The sequence below is a fragment of the Panthera pardus genome, unplaced genomic scaffold (genome assembly GCF_024362965.1).
Source record: "Panthera pardus isolate Hobbes unplaced genomic scaffold, ASM2436296v1 HiC_scaffold_6, whole genome shotgun sequence".
Lineage (NCBI taxonomy): Eukaryota > Metazoa > Chordata > Mammalia > Carnivora > Felidae > Panthera > Panthera pardus.
In genome coordinates, this window is record NW_026526991.1 from 114,413,594 (window position 1) to 114,434,545 (window position 20,952).

At 40.8% G+C, this 20,952-nt stretch overlaps 1 protein-coding gene across 1 annotated transcript; it reads right to left on the reverse strand.

Moving 5' to 3' along the window:
• Window positions 1-1,537: 1,537 nt before the first annotated feature.
• LOC109276381 (lysozyme-like protein 1) lies at window positions 1,538-18,609 on the reverse strand. Its single transcript, XM_019465315.2, has 5 exons — window positions 18,503-18,609; window positions 16,166-16,328; window positions 15,516-15,674; window positions 2,596-2,674; window positions 1,538-1,780 (listed from the first exon to the last, which is right to left on the reverse strand). Exons 2-5 carry the CDS (start codon window positions 16,302-16,304, stop codon window positions 1,711-1,713), a joined length of 447 nt encoding a protein of 148 aa, XP_019320860.1. The 5' UTR covers window positions 16,305-16,328; window positions 18,503-18,609; the 3' UTR covers window positions 1,538-1,710.
• Between the last annotated feature and the right edge of the window lie 2,343 nt (window positions 18,610-20,952).

The following is a 20,952-nucleotide window of genomic DNA, read 5'->3' on the forward strand; positions in this document are numbered from 1 at the left end:
TTATCAAGGACAATGCATTTTTTTATCCTAAAATTTTATGAAAATATTGAATAAAGAAAACATTTAGGGAAAGAAATAGTAGGATTACATGCTTATAAATTTTAAGAGTTTTGTGACAAGATGGATCAAATTGTAGGGCCAGCCAACCTCTCTCCACTTGGAATTTCAATGCACTCCTTTTTTTCAGTTGAGTGGTTTTTTTTGTTTGTTTGTGTAATCTTTCCCCTCGTGTTTGCATAGCTAACACCAGTCCCATGCCAGCTTGGGTCATGAACACAGTATTACTGGTGTAATTAAGGTGGTTTGGCTAAGAATTGGGGCAGCAAAGCAAACAGATAACAGGACAATAGTAAAGAACGATGCATATTTATGAACTTCTAGAAGCACAAATTGTTGACTTCGTGCAACTAAACGGATTCAACATTTCTTACATTTTCATCAGCCATCTTTCAGAATTCTTTTTCAATTCTTACGCGGGATCCAAAAGCTTTCTCCCCCCTGGTTTGTAATGCCTGTTAAATTGTCACTGAATTATGTTTGTTTAGCACATACAAGACGTTTATATTCTTTTGGCAAGTAGCAGTTTGGATTTTTTAAAGCCTATGCCTGCAAGTGAAGCCAGTGGCCGTGAAATGGGCCTATGGTAAAGCCTAGGCAGTTGGCAACTAGAGAGTGTTTATGGGTCAGCTAGGTGCTATCCCAAAACTCATCAGTCTGACCAGTGGGGGCTTTCTTGTAAGTGGGAAACTTATTTAAAATAACGATAGGCATAACCATTTCTTCAACAAACCTTAACTGAGTGCATTCTTGAGGTCAGATTGCATTCGACTCGAGCTTCCCATGTAAAGTTACGATCACACAGCCCCAACCACCTCTGCCCCGGCAGGACGGAGAACAGACAAGAAAAAACTCGGCAGACCAAAGCTTGCCTGCCAAGCGGGCCATCCTTGCCTGGAGCAGAGGGCTTTCTGGGAATAGCTCTTGAGGGTCTGAGCTCCTCAGCTCTGGGTTACATGTAATGAAGCGTCCTTCAGATCATCACCAGTTCCCTGACCAAAGTACTAAAATCTAAAGGTCTAAGGCTGGAAGCAATTTTACCATGAGATGTTAGTATAGTTTTGAATTTGATAGATTTCATTTGAATAGGTGTTGGAACAACATGGGGAACTCTCCTAACGTTGGAGATGAGAGCTGCACTTCACCACTTTATTTCCATTGGAGTGTCCGTCAGGATTGCCTAGAGGGCAGAGAACATTCTCTCTGGCAGTGGTAAGCTGAGGAAGGACTGTGTGTCTGCTGACCAGAAGAGTGACCTAGTGCTTCAGGACAGAAGTCAGCAAACTATGGTCATTCATCTAGTGTTCTCCATGACCTGGGAGTATTCTTTGTAAATGAGAAGCTGTCTCAGGGCCACGGGAACCAGTAATCCTTATAATGATGGCAGAATTTCATTCCTCCTGGAGCCAGAACATTTTGCAGGTGACTTTCCAAATCTTAACCAGGGTGCTTTTATGACATCACTGACATGGAGTCTGGGTGAGGTAAAGATACTTAAGTGGAAATATTTATTTCCTTAAAATGATAACTTAGTTTTCCCTCTCCAACTTTGAGAAGGAACATCAAGAGGAAGGGGGACAAGGTGATACCAGCATTTTGACATACTACAAATCCTAGGGACTTGTTGCAGAGCGTCCTGGGTCCGGTTCCGGTTCAGGAGACCTCACATCCTTTTTTCCATTCAGACAGGTCCTTGCCCTCGCAGTGTTTCTTCCAGCCTTGCCTGAGGAGGACAGGGAAGCAGGAAGAACAGAAAGAAGCATGACAGTCCAAATATTCTTAGGTCCAAAACCATAGGTAATTAACCAAAACAACCGGCAGCACCCAGGACTTAGTTTTATTCATTTCTGAGATCCAAGGACTCTGTCCCTGTGCCTTGTTAAGACTTCTCCCTTCTTGATTTTCTCCTAGTCCTTATTAGCCTCAGCAACAGGTAAACAACTTGCATAAGGATGGGTCATTTAGTTAGTCACCTCCGCTTCTGAAAATTCAGGTTCCCCAGGTGGGTGACCTGGTTAGCAATGTTCACAAGACACCCAGCCTCAGAAATTGACAGTGAGCACCAGAAACCATGTCTCTGCACAATCCTAGGGCTGTTTCCAGCTAATCTAGGGTATGGCTGACGTGGTTATTCTTCTCTCGCTGCTTCCTGTTCTCTCTCCCCACAAAATGTTGCTCTAGCTCTCCAAAACTATATCCAAAAGTTGAACAAGCTCAAGCTTTTTCCCTCTGGTGTATTGCCTTCACCAGCAATTCACATTCAAAAATATCTGTTGTTCCACTGTTTGGACCATCTTAATGTGAAAGACAATCAAACATCGCCATGACTCATAACATCTCTCCTCCCCATAGAAACCCCTTTCACGGTGTTCACGGGACACCCACACACTCATGGGGGAGGGTATAGACAAGGTCACATTAAAATCATTGGACCATTCTGCAAAGGGGAGTTTGTCAGTGCCCGCTGCAGCCGTGATGAATGGACACACGGTCGTTTTTTTGCCCTGGTCGGTCCAAGTCTTCCAAGGAGACTCTTACCAATAGTTCATCCCTTCTGTCTCTTTAGCAATTTTCTTGGCACAGATAATCGCATCTGTGAGGTCGTCAGTGAGCAAGGCTGTGAAAGAGAGGAGTACAGTATTAGCTGAGACTGTTATTTGAGGGGAGCCCCCAGTCACTATTTTTTGGAACGGGAGGGTAGGAAGAACTCTGAGATGCATTCTTATTTTTGTTGAGCTTCTTCACAAATCAAAGAATTTTTTTTTTTTAATTTCTAGAGTAGAATATCTTGACTTTTTGAAGTTTTAGTCCTGAAGGGTTTTTGGAAATGTTTAGAAAAGACACGGTAGGTGGTGCCTGGCCCTTGAGCATCTGACTCTTGATTTCAGGTCAGGTCACCATCCTAGGGTCATGGGAATGAACCCCACATCGGGCATCGAGCTCCATGCTCAGATGCTTAAGACTCTCTCTCTCTCTCTGTCCCTCCCTTTCCCTCATGCACATGCTCTCTCTCTAAAATAATTTTTTTAAATTTTTTTTAACGTTTATTTATTTTTGAGACAGAGAGAGACAGAGCATGAACGGGGGAGGGTCAGAGAGAGGGAGACACAGAATCTGAAACAGGCTCCAGGCTCTGAGCTGTCAGCACAGAGCCCGACGCAGGGCTCGAACTCACGGACCGCGAGATCATGACCTGAGCCAAAGTTGGCCGCCTAACCGACTGAGCCACCCAGGCGCCCCTAAAATAATTTTTTTTTTTAAAAAAAAGACACAGTAGGAGAATGTTTTCTGTGTCCTGAAGAAACACACAAGTAAGAGGCACAGTAACTACAAGGTTTTCTCTACTTGGGTTACTTTGACACATGCAATCTCCTTATAGGTAAATATGAACCTTGTCCATTTAACTTTGCAGTTTGTGCATTAAAAGCAAGTTCTACCCAAGATGTTTATCATAGGCAAATTTTTTATGTCAAATACATTGGTCTTTATTATTTTTTCTATGGCTTTCAGACATAAGGAATCTTTTGATTGCAAATGAAATCATTGGTATCTGCATTCTCTCCTGCTTGTCCAGAAGTGGGCTCAAAATCCTCAATGCAAACATGACAGAAAAAGGCAAAAAGTATAAAGTCTAGCATCACTTCTGTTACATGGCGGGTTCTTCAGAAGCAAATGCAGAGACGGGTTTGGGATGCCAACACGTATCAGAGATCCACATCTGTGGAAGGAAGAGGGCAGAAGCCGGACTGGGCCGATGGAGATATTCAGTTGTGATGCAGACTCACCGAAGTTGGCCAAGTTGTGCCCAAATAGCTAAGTCTTTTTTTTTTTTTTAAACGTTTATTTACTTATTTTGAGAGACAGCGAGTGTACGTGTGCATGCATGCACAGGGAAGGGCAGAGAGAGGAGAGAGAGGATCCCAAGAGCGCTCCTCGCTCTTAGCGTTCCTTACTGAACACAGGGGTCTATCCCGTGAACCATGAGATCACGACCTGAGCCAATGAGCCACCCAGGTTTCCCCAAATGGCTACGTCCTTAGGCCTCTACATCACTCAGTCCCTGGGTGTGGACTGCTGCAGAGGGGCACAGTGTGAGATCAGACAGTCCTCTGCGGTTAAGACAGACCCTAAAGGAGGTACCGGGTAGACGTCTGCAAATGCGCAGATGTCGCAGAAGCCAGACATCATCCCTTCAAGGGGAATCTGGGCCGTCCATCTCCCTGCCCATCACAACCACTGATCCAAGACATAAAAGCCAGAGCCATTAGATGGCGTTTTTATTTATCAATTAAGCAAAGATCTTGAAAGAATGGGGTAATACTGCGTGTTGACGAGGGTGCGATGAAATAGGCACTCTTCCGTACTTCCTGGTGAGAATATAACGGGTTCAGCTTTTCAGGAAAGCAATTGAACAGCATGTGTCAAGAGCCTTAAAGTGGTCTTATCCTTTCAGCTAGCAATTTCTCTTTCTGGGCCTATCTTAAGGAATTCATTACGACCCGAGACAAAGATTTATTTACAGAGTAGTTTATTGCAGCTTAGTGTGTAAGAGGAAATTGATTTTCAAGCGTAAGAGATCTAATTGCCTCATAATTAGGGATGTTCACATTAATAATAATACCTCCACAGAATGGAATAAGGTGCCATTTAAAATCACGGGTTGACGTGGTTTCATAATAGTGGGAAATGCTCCCAATATGAAGTTCTCAGGATTGTAAAAAGATCCACCTAGAGCTACACCATTCAATTTGGTAGACATTAGCTATATGGGGCTATTTAAATCTAAATGAATTTATACAATCAGAACTTCAGTTTGTCAGGTGCTCTCACTACATTTCAGATGCTTTATAACGTCTTTGTTGTGGCTAGTCGTTCTCATATTGGATAGCCCAGAAAACATTTCCGTCGTCACAGAAAGTACGATTGGACAGCACCGGTTTAGAGAGAAAATAAAAAGATAGTCATAGCCACCGGTATTTGAAGGTTTAGCTCTAAATTCTGGCATCACCAATGCTTTAAATCTTCCCTGCATGTTTCTAATTTTTTTACAGTAGAAATGCATTGTTTTTATTTTCAGAAAACTATAACAAAAAAGAATCATATTGTGATCAAATGGATCACTAAAACACAAAATTATTTTGTAAACTCAGTTGAAAATGGTGTTTTTCTTGAGTATGCCAACTTAGTTGCTAATTAAGTTGCTTTCTCAGATAAGCTAAACCAGAAGACACAGGTAGTGATAGATTGCTTTTAAGCAAATTCATCCAAATGTGGTGGTTTTTAAATTTAAAACAAAATTCTGCTAAACAAGAGAAAACGAATGAAAAATATGAGCTATAAGCAATGACAAATTGGGACAATATATTCAAATTCATCATTTGATACACAGTGAAAATTAAAGCTTTGTTAGCTTATATGCACTTTGTTTCTAGAGAGATGAATAGTTAGAATATCAATTACTGTTACTAACACCTGCCTTTATAGAAAAAATAGTCTGGTCAGGCTCATGTTAAGTCCCTTCATGTATTATCTCTGTTGGGACTTGGAACAACCATGTGGGTGAGTACCATTATTAGCCCATTAAACTGAGGTCTACACCCAGTAAATGAGTCTGCATTCAAACCTAGGGCTTAAATTCTGTTGTCTCCCCTGCTTCCTTCCAACATGGCCACTTAAGCAAAGATTTCTGCTTATAAGACTATATGCTAATGAAGTTGATAATAAAAATATAAATACTCTATTAATTTTTCAAGTAATTATTTATTAGGAGATTATCCAAACTTAAATTCTTGGTATCTGATGCACATTCCAATTACATAGAAACACTTTATTTTGTGTGCATAATTATTTTTTTAATATTTATTTATTGAAAGAGAGAGAAAGAGAGCATGTGTGTATGTGTGTATGCATGCATGAGTTGGGGAAGAGCAGAGAGAGAGAGAGAGAGAGAGAGAGAGAGAGAGAATCCCAGGCAGGGTCCATGTTATCAGCACAGAGACCAACTCAGAACTCTATCCCTTGAACCTAGAGATCATGACCTGAGCTGAAATCAAGAGTTGGATGCTTAAATGACTGAGCCACCCAGGTGCCCCTGTGTGTATAAATTCTTGATAAGTGCTGAGATATTGTGGGGTTTGTATTAGGAAGTGGTTGGAGACTGTTTCCTAAGAGAAGTGGGTTCGGTGGGGCCTCAAGGGGTGGGAAGGACATAAATTATACATAGTGGGCAAGAAGTAGAGAGTATTCTATTATGCCAGGACCGGAACACGCGGGAAGACAGGACTGGAACACAAAGTGGAAGGCTTGTGTTTGGGGGTAAGGCAGTTTGCTTGGCTGGAGATGCTGTGTAGCCATTGGCAGCCATTGGTAGCTCCAGTCACTGGCTGGAGATTAGCTGCTGCAGAACCATGTGGTGGAGACCTTGTAAAGTTTGTCAGTCTCCCATTTTGCGATAGCTTTATGTTGCCTAAATGAGATGTTTTCAAAGTGCTAGTCGGACGTGACTTTGAATTTGCTCAGGAAAATTTGTTGAGGAAGACGGGGGCTGGGAAACACGAACTTGATGGGCTGAGATGCGAAGACACAAGGAAACCACCACAGAGGGGCAGCAGAGGGGCAGAAACGAGTCAAGAGAGCAAGTGTTTACAAGGATCCATGCCAAGAATTGCTTCTGCTCAATTTACTTTAAATAGACAAGTCTGTCCAGTCAAAGGGTTCTGTTGAACAGCAAAGCATTATTCAGCTGAATAGTTTATTCTCCCACATCCAACAACAGAAAATGGCAACAATCTACAAAAAAGAATAACGTATTTTCAGGTAAGCTGGTTCTGCTATAAAGTCTGTCTGTCTCTCCCCAGCATCCTTCTGCCTTCCAACTAAAATATCACTACCACGCCTACAATTTAAATCTCCTTCCCCTCTCTGAAGTGACAAAGGCCAACTCAGATACCAGGCTGATGAGAAATAGAGATTAATATAGGTAAACGAGACTAGATACGAGAGACAAAATCACCCTTTTCTTCCCCCCTTAAACATCTCTCATTTTAAAGAGGTCTGTGCTATTAGAGGAAAATAAAGATTGATATTTTATTATCATGTGTGTGCATACACATATATATGTTTATATTTATACATACGTATATATACAAATATTCTGTCTAAATAGTTTGGGGAAGGTAGGCAGGAATTCTGGAAACACAATTTGGTATGGGTGTGAGGAGACAGTATAGCTTTGGAAGATGGGCAGGAGGTACATATGAACCGTACATTTATGAAATGTAATGTTTCTTATAAAGATACCCCAATGCTAACTTGTTTCCCAGTTCCCATGACAAATGTCCCTACTTCTGTAATACGTGGGACAGAATAACATCGTCCATAATTAAAGCTTCTCTGGCCTGAGGCTGAGGGAAGCCAGTTACTAAGGGGTGATTAGGATATAAAACCAACATCCTGTTTTCTATTTTAAAGCTGTCTCTGAAAATCCCATGCTCTTTATGATGAGAAAGCAGATAGGAGAGTTCCTTCACCTCTCACCATGAACAGTCCGACATTTTCATTTCCTAGCATTCAAGATTGCCTTGCAGATATACGTTTGCCCCGGACTTCCTTATTTCAAACTAAATTGAACAATATTAAATTAGTCAACTGAAAGTAAAGTCAAGCATGGTCGTGATGGAGTCACAGATTTTCTCTCCCACTGTAAACAGCTAGAAAACTACACAAATACATGAAAACATTATTTTCAGACATTAGACAGCAAGCAATGCAGGATCGTGACCCTTGAAAGATAGAAACCAAATGAGGAGAGTCTTATGATTGCCATGAGTTTCTGCCCAGAGGCACTGTTCAAGCAAGAAAGGTAAAACCCAGGCAGGAGATGGCAGTTTAAGTGGAGGAGACAGAGATAAGAGGCCAAGGCAAGTGGAATTTGTGGAGAAGAGAATCTGAGAGGAAGGGGCCACCCAGAAGGAGAACACCAGAGATCTGCATAGGGATTCCACTGAGTTTTTGACCGAAAGCTTAACTGGGTTCGCAAGGGGTAAAACTCCACGAAGCTAGTTAGAAAACGATTACCAGGGACCTGTACAATTACAGAGCTCACCCAGGGCTGGGAGACATTTGTTTTCTGAGTAGTCAGAGGGAAGAGATCTTGGTGAACCCCTGGACATTCAAAAGACACTAGAAACGCTATGCCTTCGTAGTTGGGTTAAATTAGCCCTACCATAAATACTACTAGCGAACTTCCTTACCACAATTTAAAAGCAAGTATTAACAGGGTCAAGCCGATCAGAATTAAGGACTTGCCAAGGTGAAATCCAATAGTCCTTAAAGGACCTTGACAACATAATTGAGACACTTAAAAATGTAATACATACTATGTTTAGTATCCAACAAAATGTTATTATATGTGCAAAGAGGTATAAGAATGTGACCCACAACCAGGGGAAAGAGCAGTCAATGTTAAGACCCAGAAATGGCACAGCTTATTGAATTACCAGGCAAGGAATGTAAAATAATTTATAAATATGCTTATTGATATCAAGGACTTAAACAAAAACATGAATAAAATGAGGGAAATGAAATACATAAGCTGATCACCCAGCACTGAAAATATACAATATCGGAAATGAAAAATTCAATTAATGAATTTAATAGATTAGGCACTTCAGAAAAAAGAACAGAGAATGTGAAGATATAGCAATGGAAACTATTGAAAATAAAACACAGGAAGGGGAAAAGACAGAAAAAAAGGAAGAGCGTCGGTGACCTATGGGACAATATCAAGTGATCTAACGCATGTGTCATTAGAATTTTCAAAGGAGAAAAGATGAAAATTATAAACCCAGGGATCCAAAATGTTAATGAATATCAAGTAAGATAAACATAAGAAAACAGACTTCGTGATCACGTTGCTGAAAATTGGGCATTATAAAGAAACCTTAAATGCAGGTAGAGAATAAAAAGAGACATTACACCCTGGGGATGCAAATCAGAAGATCACCAGTTTCTCAAAAAAAGAAAATGAGCCAGAAGACGAAAGGATATCTTTAACACATTTAGAGAAAAACAGCCTCCAGCTTAGAATTTTATATAGAGAGCAAATAGCCCTCAAAAAAAAAAAAAAAAAGAAATATAGACATTTTCAGGCAGATAAAAGCTGAGAAAATGCTTTTTAGTAGACCTCCACTCTAAAAAAAAATACTGAAGGATATTCTTTAGGCTGGAGGAAAATGATATCGCTTAACTGCCTACCCAAATGAATTCCACGAAAGGAGTGAGGAGAGTTGGAGATGATAAATGTGTGGCAAATATAAAGAGACCCTTTTCCTCAGTTAAACAATTTACTTAAAAGATAATTGCTTCAGGCAAAAATGCATGAGACAAAAATGCAATGACTTATAACACGTTGAAGTAAGGTGCAGGGCAACATAGCATAAAGGATGGGATGGGGAAATACATATATAGTTATAAGACTCGTGTATTATACATGAGTATAATGTTATTTGAAGGTAGAATGTGAGATGATGCATGTTGTAAACCCTAGAGTAACCGCTGTAAATAAAACAGAAGTGCAGCTAACAAGCCAATGGAGGAAAGAGAGTACTGAAAAATATCCAATAATCCAAAAGGCAGAAAAAAACGAACCCGAACTAGATGGCACTAAGAGAAAACAAACAAAAAAACCCAAGACAGTGGATTTTAAAGTAACCGTGTAAGTGATCACATTGGCTATAAATGATCTAACGTCCAGCAAACTGGCCCACAGGCCTGTGCTCTGTTTTTGTAAATAAAGTTTTATGGGAACCCAGCCACGCTTACTCATTCGCATCTTCTCTATGACTGCTTTTGCGTTACACGGAGAGTCGAAAGTTCCAACTGAGACTGTACACAACGCTAAAAAATTTACTATCTGGCCCTTTAAAAAAACAATTTGCTGGCACTGTCGACAATAGCCCAAGTATGGAAAGAGCCCAGATGTCCATCGACTGACGAATGGATAAAGAAGATGTGGAAAAGAAGGGAATATTACTCGGTGATCAAAAAGAATGAAATCCTGCCATTTGCGACAGTGTGGATGGAACTAGGGTGTGTTATGCCAAGCTAAATAAGTCAGTCAGAGAAAGACAAATATCATATGATTTCACTCACGGGTGGAATTCAAGAAACAAAACAGATGAACGTAGGGGAAAGGAAGTAAAAATAAGATATAAACAAAGAGGAAGACAAACCATAAGAGACTCTTAAATACAGAGAACAAACTGAGGGTTGCTGGTGGGGTGTTGGGTGAGGGGATGGGCTAAATGGGCAATGGGCATTAAGGAGGGCACTTGTTGGGGTGAGCACTGGGTGTTATATATAAATGATGAATCACTAAATTCTATTCCTGAAATCATTATTATACTACATGTTAACTTGGATTTAAATTTTTAAAAATGTTAAAAAAATAAACCACACTGAGAGAAAGAAAGAAAGAAAGAAAGAAAGAAAGAAAGAAAGAAAGAAAGAAAATAGAGTTTGCTGACCTCTGGTCTAAAAATTCTTTTTTTTTGTTAAAAAAATTTTTTTAATGTTTTATTCATTTTTCACAGAGAGAGAGAGAAGGGGGGTGGGGGAAGGGCAGAGAGAGAGGGAGACACAGAATCCGAAGCAGGCTCCAGGCTCTGAGCTGACAGCCCAGAACCCGATGTGGGGCTTGAACTCACAAACTGTGAGATCATGACCTGAGCCGAAGTCGGACACTTAACCGAATGAAACACCCAGGCGCCCCCCTGGTCTAAAAATTCTTAACAAAAAGCAGAAACTGTTGGACCGGATATAAAAGCAACACCTAACTATGTGCGGTCTGTAAGAAATTCACAGTAAATATAAAGATGTAGATAAGTGAAAAGTAAAAAAATGGTGGGGAGCCTCGGTGGCTCAGTTGGTTGAATGTCTGACTTTCAGCTCAGGTCATGATCTCTCTGTTTGTGAGTTTGAGCCCCGCATCGGGCTCTGTGCTGATAGCTCGGAGCCTGGAGCCTGCTTCAGATTCTGTGTCTTCTCTCTCTCTGCCCTCCCCTGCTTGTGCTCTCTCTCTCTCTCTCTCTCTTTCTCAAAATTAAATAAACATTAAAAAATTTTTTTAAGTAACAGAATGGAAAGAAATATATTGTGCAAAGAAAACTGAATCACTATAGTACTATCAGGTAAAGTAGATTTGGGGATAAGAAATATTATCAGAGTTAAGGAGGGGCATTGGCACTAACGATAAAAGGGTCAACTAATTAGGAAGATTTAACAGTCCTCAATATGTATGTATCTAATAACAGAGCTTCAAAAATGGACAAATCTGAAAGAAGAACTATGCAAATTGTAATTTTATAGTTGGAGATTTCAATACATCTTTCTCATTACTTGATAGAATAAGTAAGAAAATAAGTATATAATATACTTATAGATAATTATAAAATATACATATAGTATAGATGCTTTTTTATATATATATATATATATATATATATATATATAGTATAGAATATCCACCTAGCAACTGTAGAATACACATAATTTTTTCAAATGCACATTTGCCCTAATTATATGCTGTATGGTGACCATAGATCTATGTCACAAATAAGGTTCAAATCATTTTAAAGGTTTGAAACCATATAGACTACTGCAATAGAATCATTTTAGAAATCAAGTGTAAAAATTCATCCTGGGATCATCCCTTATAGTCATCTTGGGCCTTCCCTTTGGCTCTCTCCTTTATTGAAATGTCTTGTTTTGTGGATCTGTGTCTTCCTATTTCTTGGTTTACCTTGTCCGTTTGGTGGAACACCTTTTCTGTGCACTAAGAGACTGATCTACATGGATGACATCAGTAGACAACCCCCCTCCGCCCGCCCCCTCCTCTGAATTCAGAGTTGAACGGTGAACACCAGCAGGAGATTGCAAGGGAAAAGGACAGTGAAGTTGGGATATATACGTTTCCTTAGGTTTTTTTTTCTGTCCAGTCACCAAGAACAAACTGTGTCCATTGATGGAAGGTCACAGCTCCTACAAGGTAGCCTTCGCCATATGGACCCTGTACCTGGGTGTGGGTCACGGCTGTCTCTCCATTTCCCCTTGGGCCAGGAGTTAGTAATGGTTTGCTGTTTCGAATCCCTTGCTTCAATACTTGGAAATAGCTTTTCTTGAAGATTTTAAAGACAGGACTCTATTTTCGTCTAGCTTCCCAGCGTTGATATTGAGAAGTTGGATGCCACTCTGATGCTTGATCTTCTGTAGGGAACATGTTTCTCTCTCTTTGAAGACGATAGTGTATTCTAATACTCTCCGGTTTTCTGAAATTTCATGAGGCTGTGCCTTAATGTGAATCTATGTTAATTGACTGTACTCCTTCCGTGATGAACCTTATAAATTGGAGATGCGTGCCTTCCTGTCCTGGAAATATTTTTGAAAGATGTCACTCTATCTACTGTTCCCCTTCTTATCCTGCTGAAACTTGTATTACTCAGATCCATTTATTTTTCTTATCCTTACTTCCCCTATTTTCCATATGTCTCTTTCTTCTTCATTCTGCTTTAGAGGGAGTTCCTTAATCTTATCTTCCAACTTATCTATGGAGGTTTCCATGTCTGCGATCATACTTTAAATTTCCAGGGGCTCTTGTTCTCTAAATGTTTCTTTTGTTTTTATAAAAGAAAGCATCCTTTTCTTGTTTCATTGATATGACTGACATGTTTATCTATATGGAGATATTAATGATAGTTTCCTTTTTCATTTGAAATTTTCACGTCTCTGTATCATCTCTGCTTTCAACAAGTTACTTTTATCTGATTTTGTTTTTTTCCGTTTTGTTTTTGTTTTGTTTTACTTTGTCTTATTCTTTCACGTCAGTGATGCTTCAATGATGTCTGGTGATCTTCGGTTATCTGCACTTATTTAAGAAAGAGAGACTAAAAAGCTGATTGGGAATTCTGTACACAGACACTGAGATTTTCAACTATGTATCTCACTATAGGGAATTCTGGCTAGTTTTGTTCATGGAGAGGTCCCACTCAGAATCTTCAGTTATTTCCTTTTCATCTGTCTGAATCCCCCAGAACAGAATCTTCTCTTCTGGCTTCCATCATTCTGAGATCTAACTGGAGGAAAGGGACTGGGACTATGGAAACTTCAATTCAATCTCCCATGTCTTCAGTATGGAGCTCTCCCATTCACAGGGTGTTGAGCTCCCTCAGTTGAGGGACGTTTTACTTGCTGTCTCCAGAAGGGAAAGCTCCAGTATTCTGCCAGGATTGGGGAGAAGCAGTCAGTAGCTAAATAGAGTCAGGAAGGGAATCTGATGGTCTAGCTGCTCCTTAATTGGACTTCCAATCGATCCTCCTATTTTCTACCTACCTTCGCTCGAGTTTCCGGAATTAGCTGATCCTGCTGATTTCTGAGCCCTTTTAGGATTCTGTGGTTGCTTCTTGGCTTTTCCCACTGTCAGTTTAGGACTCAAATTTCTCTAATTACTAAATTAGTCCTCCTGCTTTTCAACTTCTAAAAATGTGCATGTCCGTGGGTTCTACTCCTGAAACCAATACTGCATGGTATGCTAACGAACTTGAATTTAAAGAAATAAATTTTTAAAAACGTACATGTCTAGTTGCTGGGTTTAACTGGAAGACTCCATTGGCAAGCTCTTGGGGATGCTAATGAAATTGACCGTGGGTGGGGAGGGATTTAAAATTCACACCCGTAGGAAGGTGAAGATACTGAATGTTTTAGTCCAGAAGGTAAGGAATTAAAGGCAAGAAATATCGACTAGTCATTTTCAAGCATTTAAATCAGTTTCTATGTATAAGGCTGAACAAATTCATTTTGAATAAATCCAGAAGAAAAACTAGAATTAATGGAAGAAAGCTTTAAGGAGGTAGATTTTGGCTCATCAAAAGAATGTTCTAAGTTAAGAGTTGATCGACAATTGTGTGCTCTGCCTCAGGAGTTAGTGAGCATTCTGTTTTAATGTAGGTGTAGGGACAATTTACTAGAAAATTAACACATTGTTCAATCTTTCATACATTCAGACATATGTACTGATTACATAGTAGAGTCAAAAGGAAATTAAAAGTTTATTTTTTGCTTCTAAGGAGTTCGCCACAGAATATCTTATAACTCCGTGTCTTCACCCTTGCTTCTCATTCCTTCCATTCATTTATTTAACGAATATCTATTGAACCCCGAAACTATGGCCAGGTACCACTCTGGGCAATGAGGATACCTCAGTGAACAAAACAGATGAACCCCTGCCCTTGTGTTGTAGAGTGGAGATGATTGGTTGAGTATCTCTTGCATCTTATTCTCCATGACTCCCAGCCATGACCATCATTCAGATCTTTCCCCTCCACACCTGCAGTGGCACTTAAACGGTCTCTTCTTCAACCTATCTCATTCCCTGTTTGCAGATTAATCCTTCTGGAGCAGTGCTCAGACAACTGGCCTCTGTTGATGTCCGATTGCAGGCAGAGATCAGTACACATGTCTCAGCCTCGCCTCCAAGGCCCTTCACAGCCAGGTGGTAATCAACCTTTCCAACCCCATGTTCTGTTATTTGTCTTTATGTTCCCTTTGTTCTAGATAATACAAAGGTCTCACTGCTCTCTGTGCATGCACCGAACCTCCCCACATGCACCTTTTAGCTTTCATGGTCCCCTTAACCTGAAATGACTCATCTCTGAATGTCCAAATCTTACTTATCTTCCAAGTCTTAGATCAAATATCATTGTGTCTACAAAACTTTCCATGACTTTATCCATAACGTCTTTGTCCTCTGCAGTCCACCATACTCAGCCAACACCTGGTTACAGTCATTTAACTTCATAAAGTGTATGACTTGTCCTAATACCAGATTTCATGTCTGATGCTTTCTGCCAGCCTCAACTCGGTGCACATGTATATTTTTTAAACAAGTGAAGTAGCACCCTCGGAGTGAATTCTAGCTTAATTTCCACGTTTAAGAAATTTAAAGTGTATTTAGTGGTTTCATTCTGTACAAATAAGCATAGATGCATACTTCGAGCAAATTACTTATGGAAAGCAGTTGGCAAACAACTCTCTCCTTCCTGTTGAAGATATTTCATGTCCATATGCGTGAAAGGATAGTAAGGTCATCTGTCCACCCCTCTGTTGTTATGAAACAACATAACTTCATGAAACAACTTCATGACTTCATAACTTCATAACTTCATGAAACAACGTGGCTTCATGAAAACCATCCTAGAAGGAATAAGTCCTCGTTGGGCAAGCAGGCCACAGAACTCTGAGTGTCACCCAGGGGGAGCCGTTCCATAATTTGTTGGCATGGTGTAGACCTACTTGCACATCTGAACTCGAAACCTCCGCTAAAACAGAAAATGGGTGGATGTTCCATGATCAGCTTTCCTGCCTCTATCCCCCAGGACGTTATTTTTGGAAAAGCAAAACCGTACCCGAGCAGGCGACGTGACAGTGGTTCTTCTCCTGTAGCTTCGCATGTCTGCACCACGTGAAGCTGTTTATCTGGAAAATGCCGTAGTCAGTGCTTCCATCCTCCAGCTGGGTCTGTGCCGTCGTGTTGTAGTGGCTCTCATAGTATGCCATGCAGATCCCTAGAGGAGGAAAAAGCCAGGAACGCCAGTAAATGTATGTTTTCCCCTCCAACACTGCTCTTAGAGGAGAGTTCTTTATACGTGTTATAATAATGCTGTGGTCCCAACCTAGCTTGGGGAAGGACAGGGCAGGTAGTATACCCATGGAGCACACCCTAAGCCACATACCTTGTCAGTGGCTACACCTGGACTAGATGGGAACTCAGGTCCTCCCCCTACTGTGCCAGCAAGGGTGGCGTTGTTTTCTCCTTCCCTGACTGATGGACTCCAAGGGTGAGGACAGGAGGGGCAGGGAGGAGGACAGTAGCCCCAGAGAGCAGCGGTTGAGAAGAACATGTGGACAGCCAGCAGGTGTCCCTGGTGGGGCAGACCGTGGAAGAGCTGGGGACAAGCCAAGGCTGGAGGTGTGGGGAGACTTTGATATCTCGGGCAGTGGGGGGGGGGGGGGGGGGATCAAAAGTAGAAAAAGAACAGGAAGGAAGAAATCTCACAGTTTCCAAGGCTAAAGCCCTGGTAATTGTCCAGGCCAGCCCTTGAAAATATTTTTGCCAGTTTACAGCGAGTGTAGACTTTGGACTCAGTGACGGTGACCAGGCAGCCAATCAGGGCCAAGATGCTGGCAGCCTTCATCCCCAGGTCTGTTGTAGGCAGAACCTGTCAAAGACAGGAGACCACGTCAAAAAATCTTGCTCTGTCCTGAGTCCTGAGATAAGTCTGTTGCCATGGAGATCTTCAAATCTGCCACAGTTGTGGATGGTTCTGCCTAGAATTTTCCTGGTACTTTTATTTTTATTTTACTTTACTTTATTTTAATTATTAAATTGAAAAAATTTTTGAGTATAATTGACATACAGTGTTACGTTAGTTTCGGCTGTACAACATGGTAATTTGACAAGTTTATACATTACATTATGCTCATCGCAAGTGTCACCATACAATGCTCTTGCAATATCATTGACTATATTCCCTATGCTGTGTCTTTTATTCCTGTGACTTATTCATCCCATAAATGGAAGCCTGTGTCTCCCATCCCCTTCACCCATTTTGTCCAGCAACCCCCCACACCCCCCAATTTCTGTTTCTTTTGATCTTTCAGAGCAGCATGGGGAAAAAACAAAGTACAGGAGTAAACAGTACAAGGAAGGAATGAGTACAGGCTCTTTCCTTAATACTTTTCTTCATGGTCACTTTCAAGTAAATGCTATGTTTCTGGGATCAGACCAGCAAAGAACTAAGCCCTTCTTTGTTGAGGCTCAGTTAGAAACCACAGAGGGCATTCCATTTCCAGGAGTCCCATTTTAACTCTATCAATAGAAAAAAATAGAATACAAAGAATTAAGCATTCCTTATGTATGTGGAAACATACACCCCAGTTTCAACCAGAGTTGGCAGATACATGGGTCTGCAAGGACAACTTTTAAGATTTATTAATCGGGGCTTTATTGAAATAAGACTTATGGGTGCTTGGGTGGGTCAATTAGTTAAGCACCCAACTCTTGATTTCAACTCAGGTCATGATCTCATAGTCATGAGAGTGAGCCCTACATTGGGGGGAGCCTGCTTGAGATTCTCAACATGAAGCCTGTTTGAGATTCTCCCCTCCTCTCCCTCTACCTCTCCCCCACTTGCATGCATGCTCTCTCTCTCTCGCTCTCTCTCTCTCAAAAAATAAAAATAAAATAAAATAAATGAAATAAGAAGATTTAACATCTTATCTTTCTTCCATTCTCTTAATACATTTCCAAATGTGGGAGCCTTGTTTCAAAAATATCAGTGTTATATTGCAAATCCAATGTTTTTCTGAGCCCCTCCATCACTGCTGCATAGGTTCCCTTAAAAGTCTTGGTATTGACTGTTGAGCAAGAGGGGACAGCTGACCATGGATCACAAGAGGAGGGAAGTGTTGGTGGTGGGAGTAGAGAAGCCATAAAGAGACCCCCACTGAATTATTTAAAGTGGGAGGAGGATCAAGAGTTCCATGCCTTGTTGTCTACTGGTTTTCTAGAAGTGCTTCCTCTCTCAAAGCAATGTCTTCCCCAAATACAGCAGTCTTGCTGGGATGGGGGTGGAGTGAAATTTATGATACTGAACTTGATATTCATACATATTTTCATCCAGCATAATTTCTGCCATTGCCTAGAGATTTCTAAAGCTATTAGTTTCCTCTCCTAGAGTTACATTCTCCAATTGAAAGGTGATGCTAAAAACAGGGCTGAGTATTCAGAAAGACCAGAGGAAGAGTCACTATGGGGGCTTTAAAGTAACTAAGCAATAAGGTCATCTGGTGTATACAGAATACATACTGGTGAATAGCAAGGCTCAGCAACCCAGGCCTGCTTTTGTAAATAAAGTTTTATCGGAACATAGCTATGCCCATTCGGTAATAGAATGTGTATGGCTGCTTTTCGCAGGGTTGAGTGGTTGTGTTAGAGACCGTATAGGTCACAAAGTCTAAGATACTCATCTGATCCCTTCCAGAAATGGTCCCTTATGTACAACAGTGAGCTCTGTGCTAGGCGCTGAGAGGGAGATACCTGAGGTTTATGATGCAGAGCTTACATATTAAGTTGGTTTCTATCGCCTGCGTGAAAGGGTCCCCTTAGAATCTTACTGGTCACCAACAAAACAAAATGAAACAAGACCTCACAGAAGTGGTAGCCCCAAGCACACTGTTCTCTGCCCTTCAAGCCAGAGGTGGCTTTTACTGGTTCTTTGGGACAGGTGGTTTCACTGGAATAATTTAGGTCTCATCAAAAAGGCAGATTCCTGGTGCCCACCGCAGCGATCGTGCTTAGGTGATTCTGTGAAAGGAACATTATTCTACTTACTCAGTCGGTGACTGGCAGCTTACACGAGCTTCCTGCACCCTGTGAAACCATTTCTGATTCTTACAAGGCAAAAGTGATCTGTCTTCAACCAAGAATCTTTCTTTAGAGCCTTAGCAAGAGAAGAGTTCCTAACTCTTGTTCCCAACTGCCTAGAGATTCTAGAATCCTACTTCTTGGGACTTGGGTGATCACTGCGTTCTGGGCCTTCCTTACTCTTCTTTTCTCTTCTTCCTCCACAGCAGCCCTCCTCACTGCTCAACTCAGCCAGGGCTTCCCTTTCAAGCACAAGCTCCTCTCTCAGGCAACAGTCTCCAAACGTTATCACAAATCCCATCAATAAAGAAACTTGAGCCCGTCCCCCCAGTAGGTATATATCAAATTGTAACCCACACTCATGTTCTTCTGTACTAATGTTCCATGAATTAGAAACATAGACAGAACTAAAATTTGAAAAAGGATGAGATAGAGGTGAAATTAGCCCTTAAAAGTTGTATTAAAAGCCCAAAATGTCTTGCTATAACTTGTTATCGTTAATAAAATATTTTTAGCGAGATCAGCAACACCCGACTGAAAAATGCGCAAGTGATCTGAACAGACATTTCATCAGAGAAAACATGAAGATGGCCAATAAGCATGTAAAAGATGGTTAACATCTTTTGCCATTAGGGAAATGGAAACTAAAACCAAAATGAAATACCGCTTCACGTCTCTTAGAATAACTAAAATCAATCAAACAGACAATCCGCAAAGACAATGAGGCTGTGGGTCAGTGAGAAGTCTCATTCTTCACTGGTGGAATGCAAAATTGTATAGTCGTCTTGGAGAACAGTTAGGCAGTTCTGACAAAGTTGAACATAGACTTTCCAATTACATCAACAATCACACTTCTGGTATTTATCCGCGTGAACTGAAAACTTCTGTTTGCGTGAAAACAAGTTAGCCTATGTTTCTAGCAACTATTCATAATCATTGCAAATGGAGGCAACCAGATGTCCTTCAACCGAAGAACGTATGCAAAACTCGGCATATCCATTCAGTGGAATACTACCCGACAATAAAGGCAACGAGCTACGGGTCCCACAACACGGATGAATCTCAAGTGCATTTTGCTAAGTAAAAGAAAAAAAACCCAAAAGACTATATGTTACAGGATTTCACTTATGTGACATTATGAAAAAGAAAAACTATGGGATTGAAAATAGGTCAGTGGTTGCCAGGGGTTAAGGGTGGGGTTGACTACAAAGGGAGAGCACAAGGGAGATCTGAGGTCAGTGAAACCATTCTTTGTGGTCCTGGGGGAGTGAATACATGATTCTGCATATTTTTCAAAACCCACTGAACTGGGCACCACAAAGAATGAGTTTTGCTGTAGGCAAATTTTAAAAAAAAAATCAGTCCAGATGTAGGGGGGAATCCCAAGGTGGAATGCAGACTGTGACAAACCTGTGTTCCAGATGTTTGACATAACCTCACTGAAGGGGGTGGGAAAAGAGTTATTGATCTAGATAATTTTGGAAAACAGTGTTTTCGCTGGCTGCTTAAGTCTAAGGCCAAAAAGATCTGTGTGTCAACACTGTACTGTAGTTAGTAAATTAGTTTCTCATAGGGGTAAGACTTAGCAATTCTAAAACTATTTTACATGTTTACTAGGATTAAATAAATGAGTAAGTAAACTATGAGTAATGGGAGCCAGGTTTCACACTCTCAGAAGAAGTTACAAATACGTAAAAGAGGAAGTCTAGAATGAACCCCGTGGTGCTGGATTAGAGTCAGAGATTATCTATCTATCTATTTATCTTTCTATCATCTATTACCTATCATCTATGTATCTCATCTATGTATCTATCATCTATATCTATCTATCTATCTATCTATCTATCTATCTATCTATCTATCTATCATCTTCAGATAGATATACACATATGTATACACACATACTTATATTTTCCCCTATCTTTGATATCTTTTAGCTTTGATAGAGAAATAAATGTAGGTATGTGGGTGTACATGGCTTAGTATGTATACATTTATTTCTTAACTTTGGCTTCTGAGAGGACCTAGAGGATGTGACCCTCAGTAACAATGAGCACACTCAGGACCCAGATCTTGCTTCTAGCACCATTCTCCAAGGAAGGAAACCTGGACTTCTTGGAAAATTGGCTGACTCCAGGACTGGGGCATGGAGGACGAGCCTGCCTGGAGCATCTTATTAGTATTATATTAAGGAAGTGCTTGGGGTTCCCCGGGTGGCTCAGTCAGTTAAGTGTCCAAATTCAGCTCAGGTCATGATCCCGTGGTTCGTGAGTTCGAGCCCCGCATCGGGCTTTGTGCTGACAGCTCAGAGCCTGGAGCCTGCTTCAGATTCTGTGTCTCCCTCTCTCTCTGCCTCTCCTCTGCTCATGCTCTGTCTCTCTTTGTCTCAAAAATAAATAAAAACATTAAAAGAAATT

Bases quoted from the DNA above. Each gene is read 5' to 3' on its own strand.
- LOC109276381 (XM_019465315.2), bottom strand. From the start codon at position 16,304: ATGAAGGCTGCCAGCATCTTGGCCCTGATTGGCTGCCTGGTCACCGTC. The intron at 15,675-16,165 runs GTGAGATTTCTT...TTCCTCCTCTAG, and splicing joins GGGCTTTAGCCTTGGAAACT to GGATCTGCATGGCATACTAT. The intron at 1,781-2,595 runs GTAAGAGTCTCC...TGTCCTCCTCAG, and splicing joins ACAGAAGGGATGAACTATTG to GCAAGGCTGGAAGAAACACT.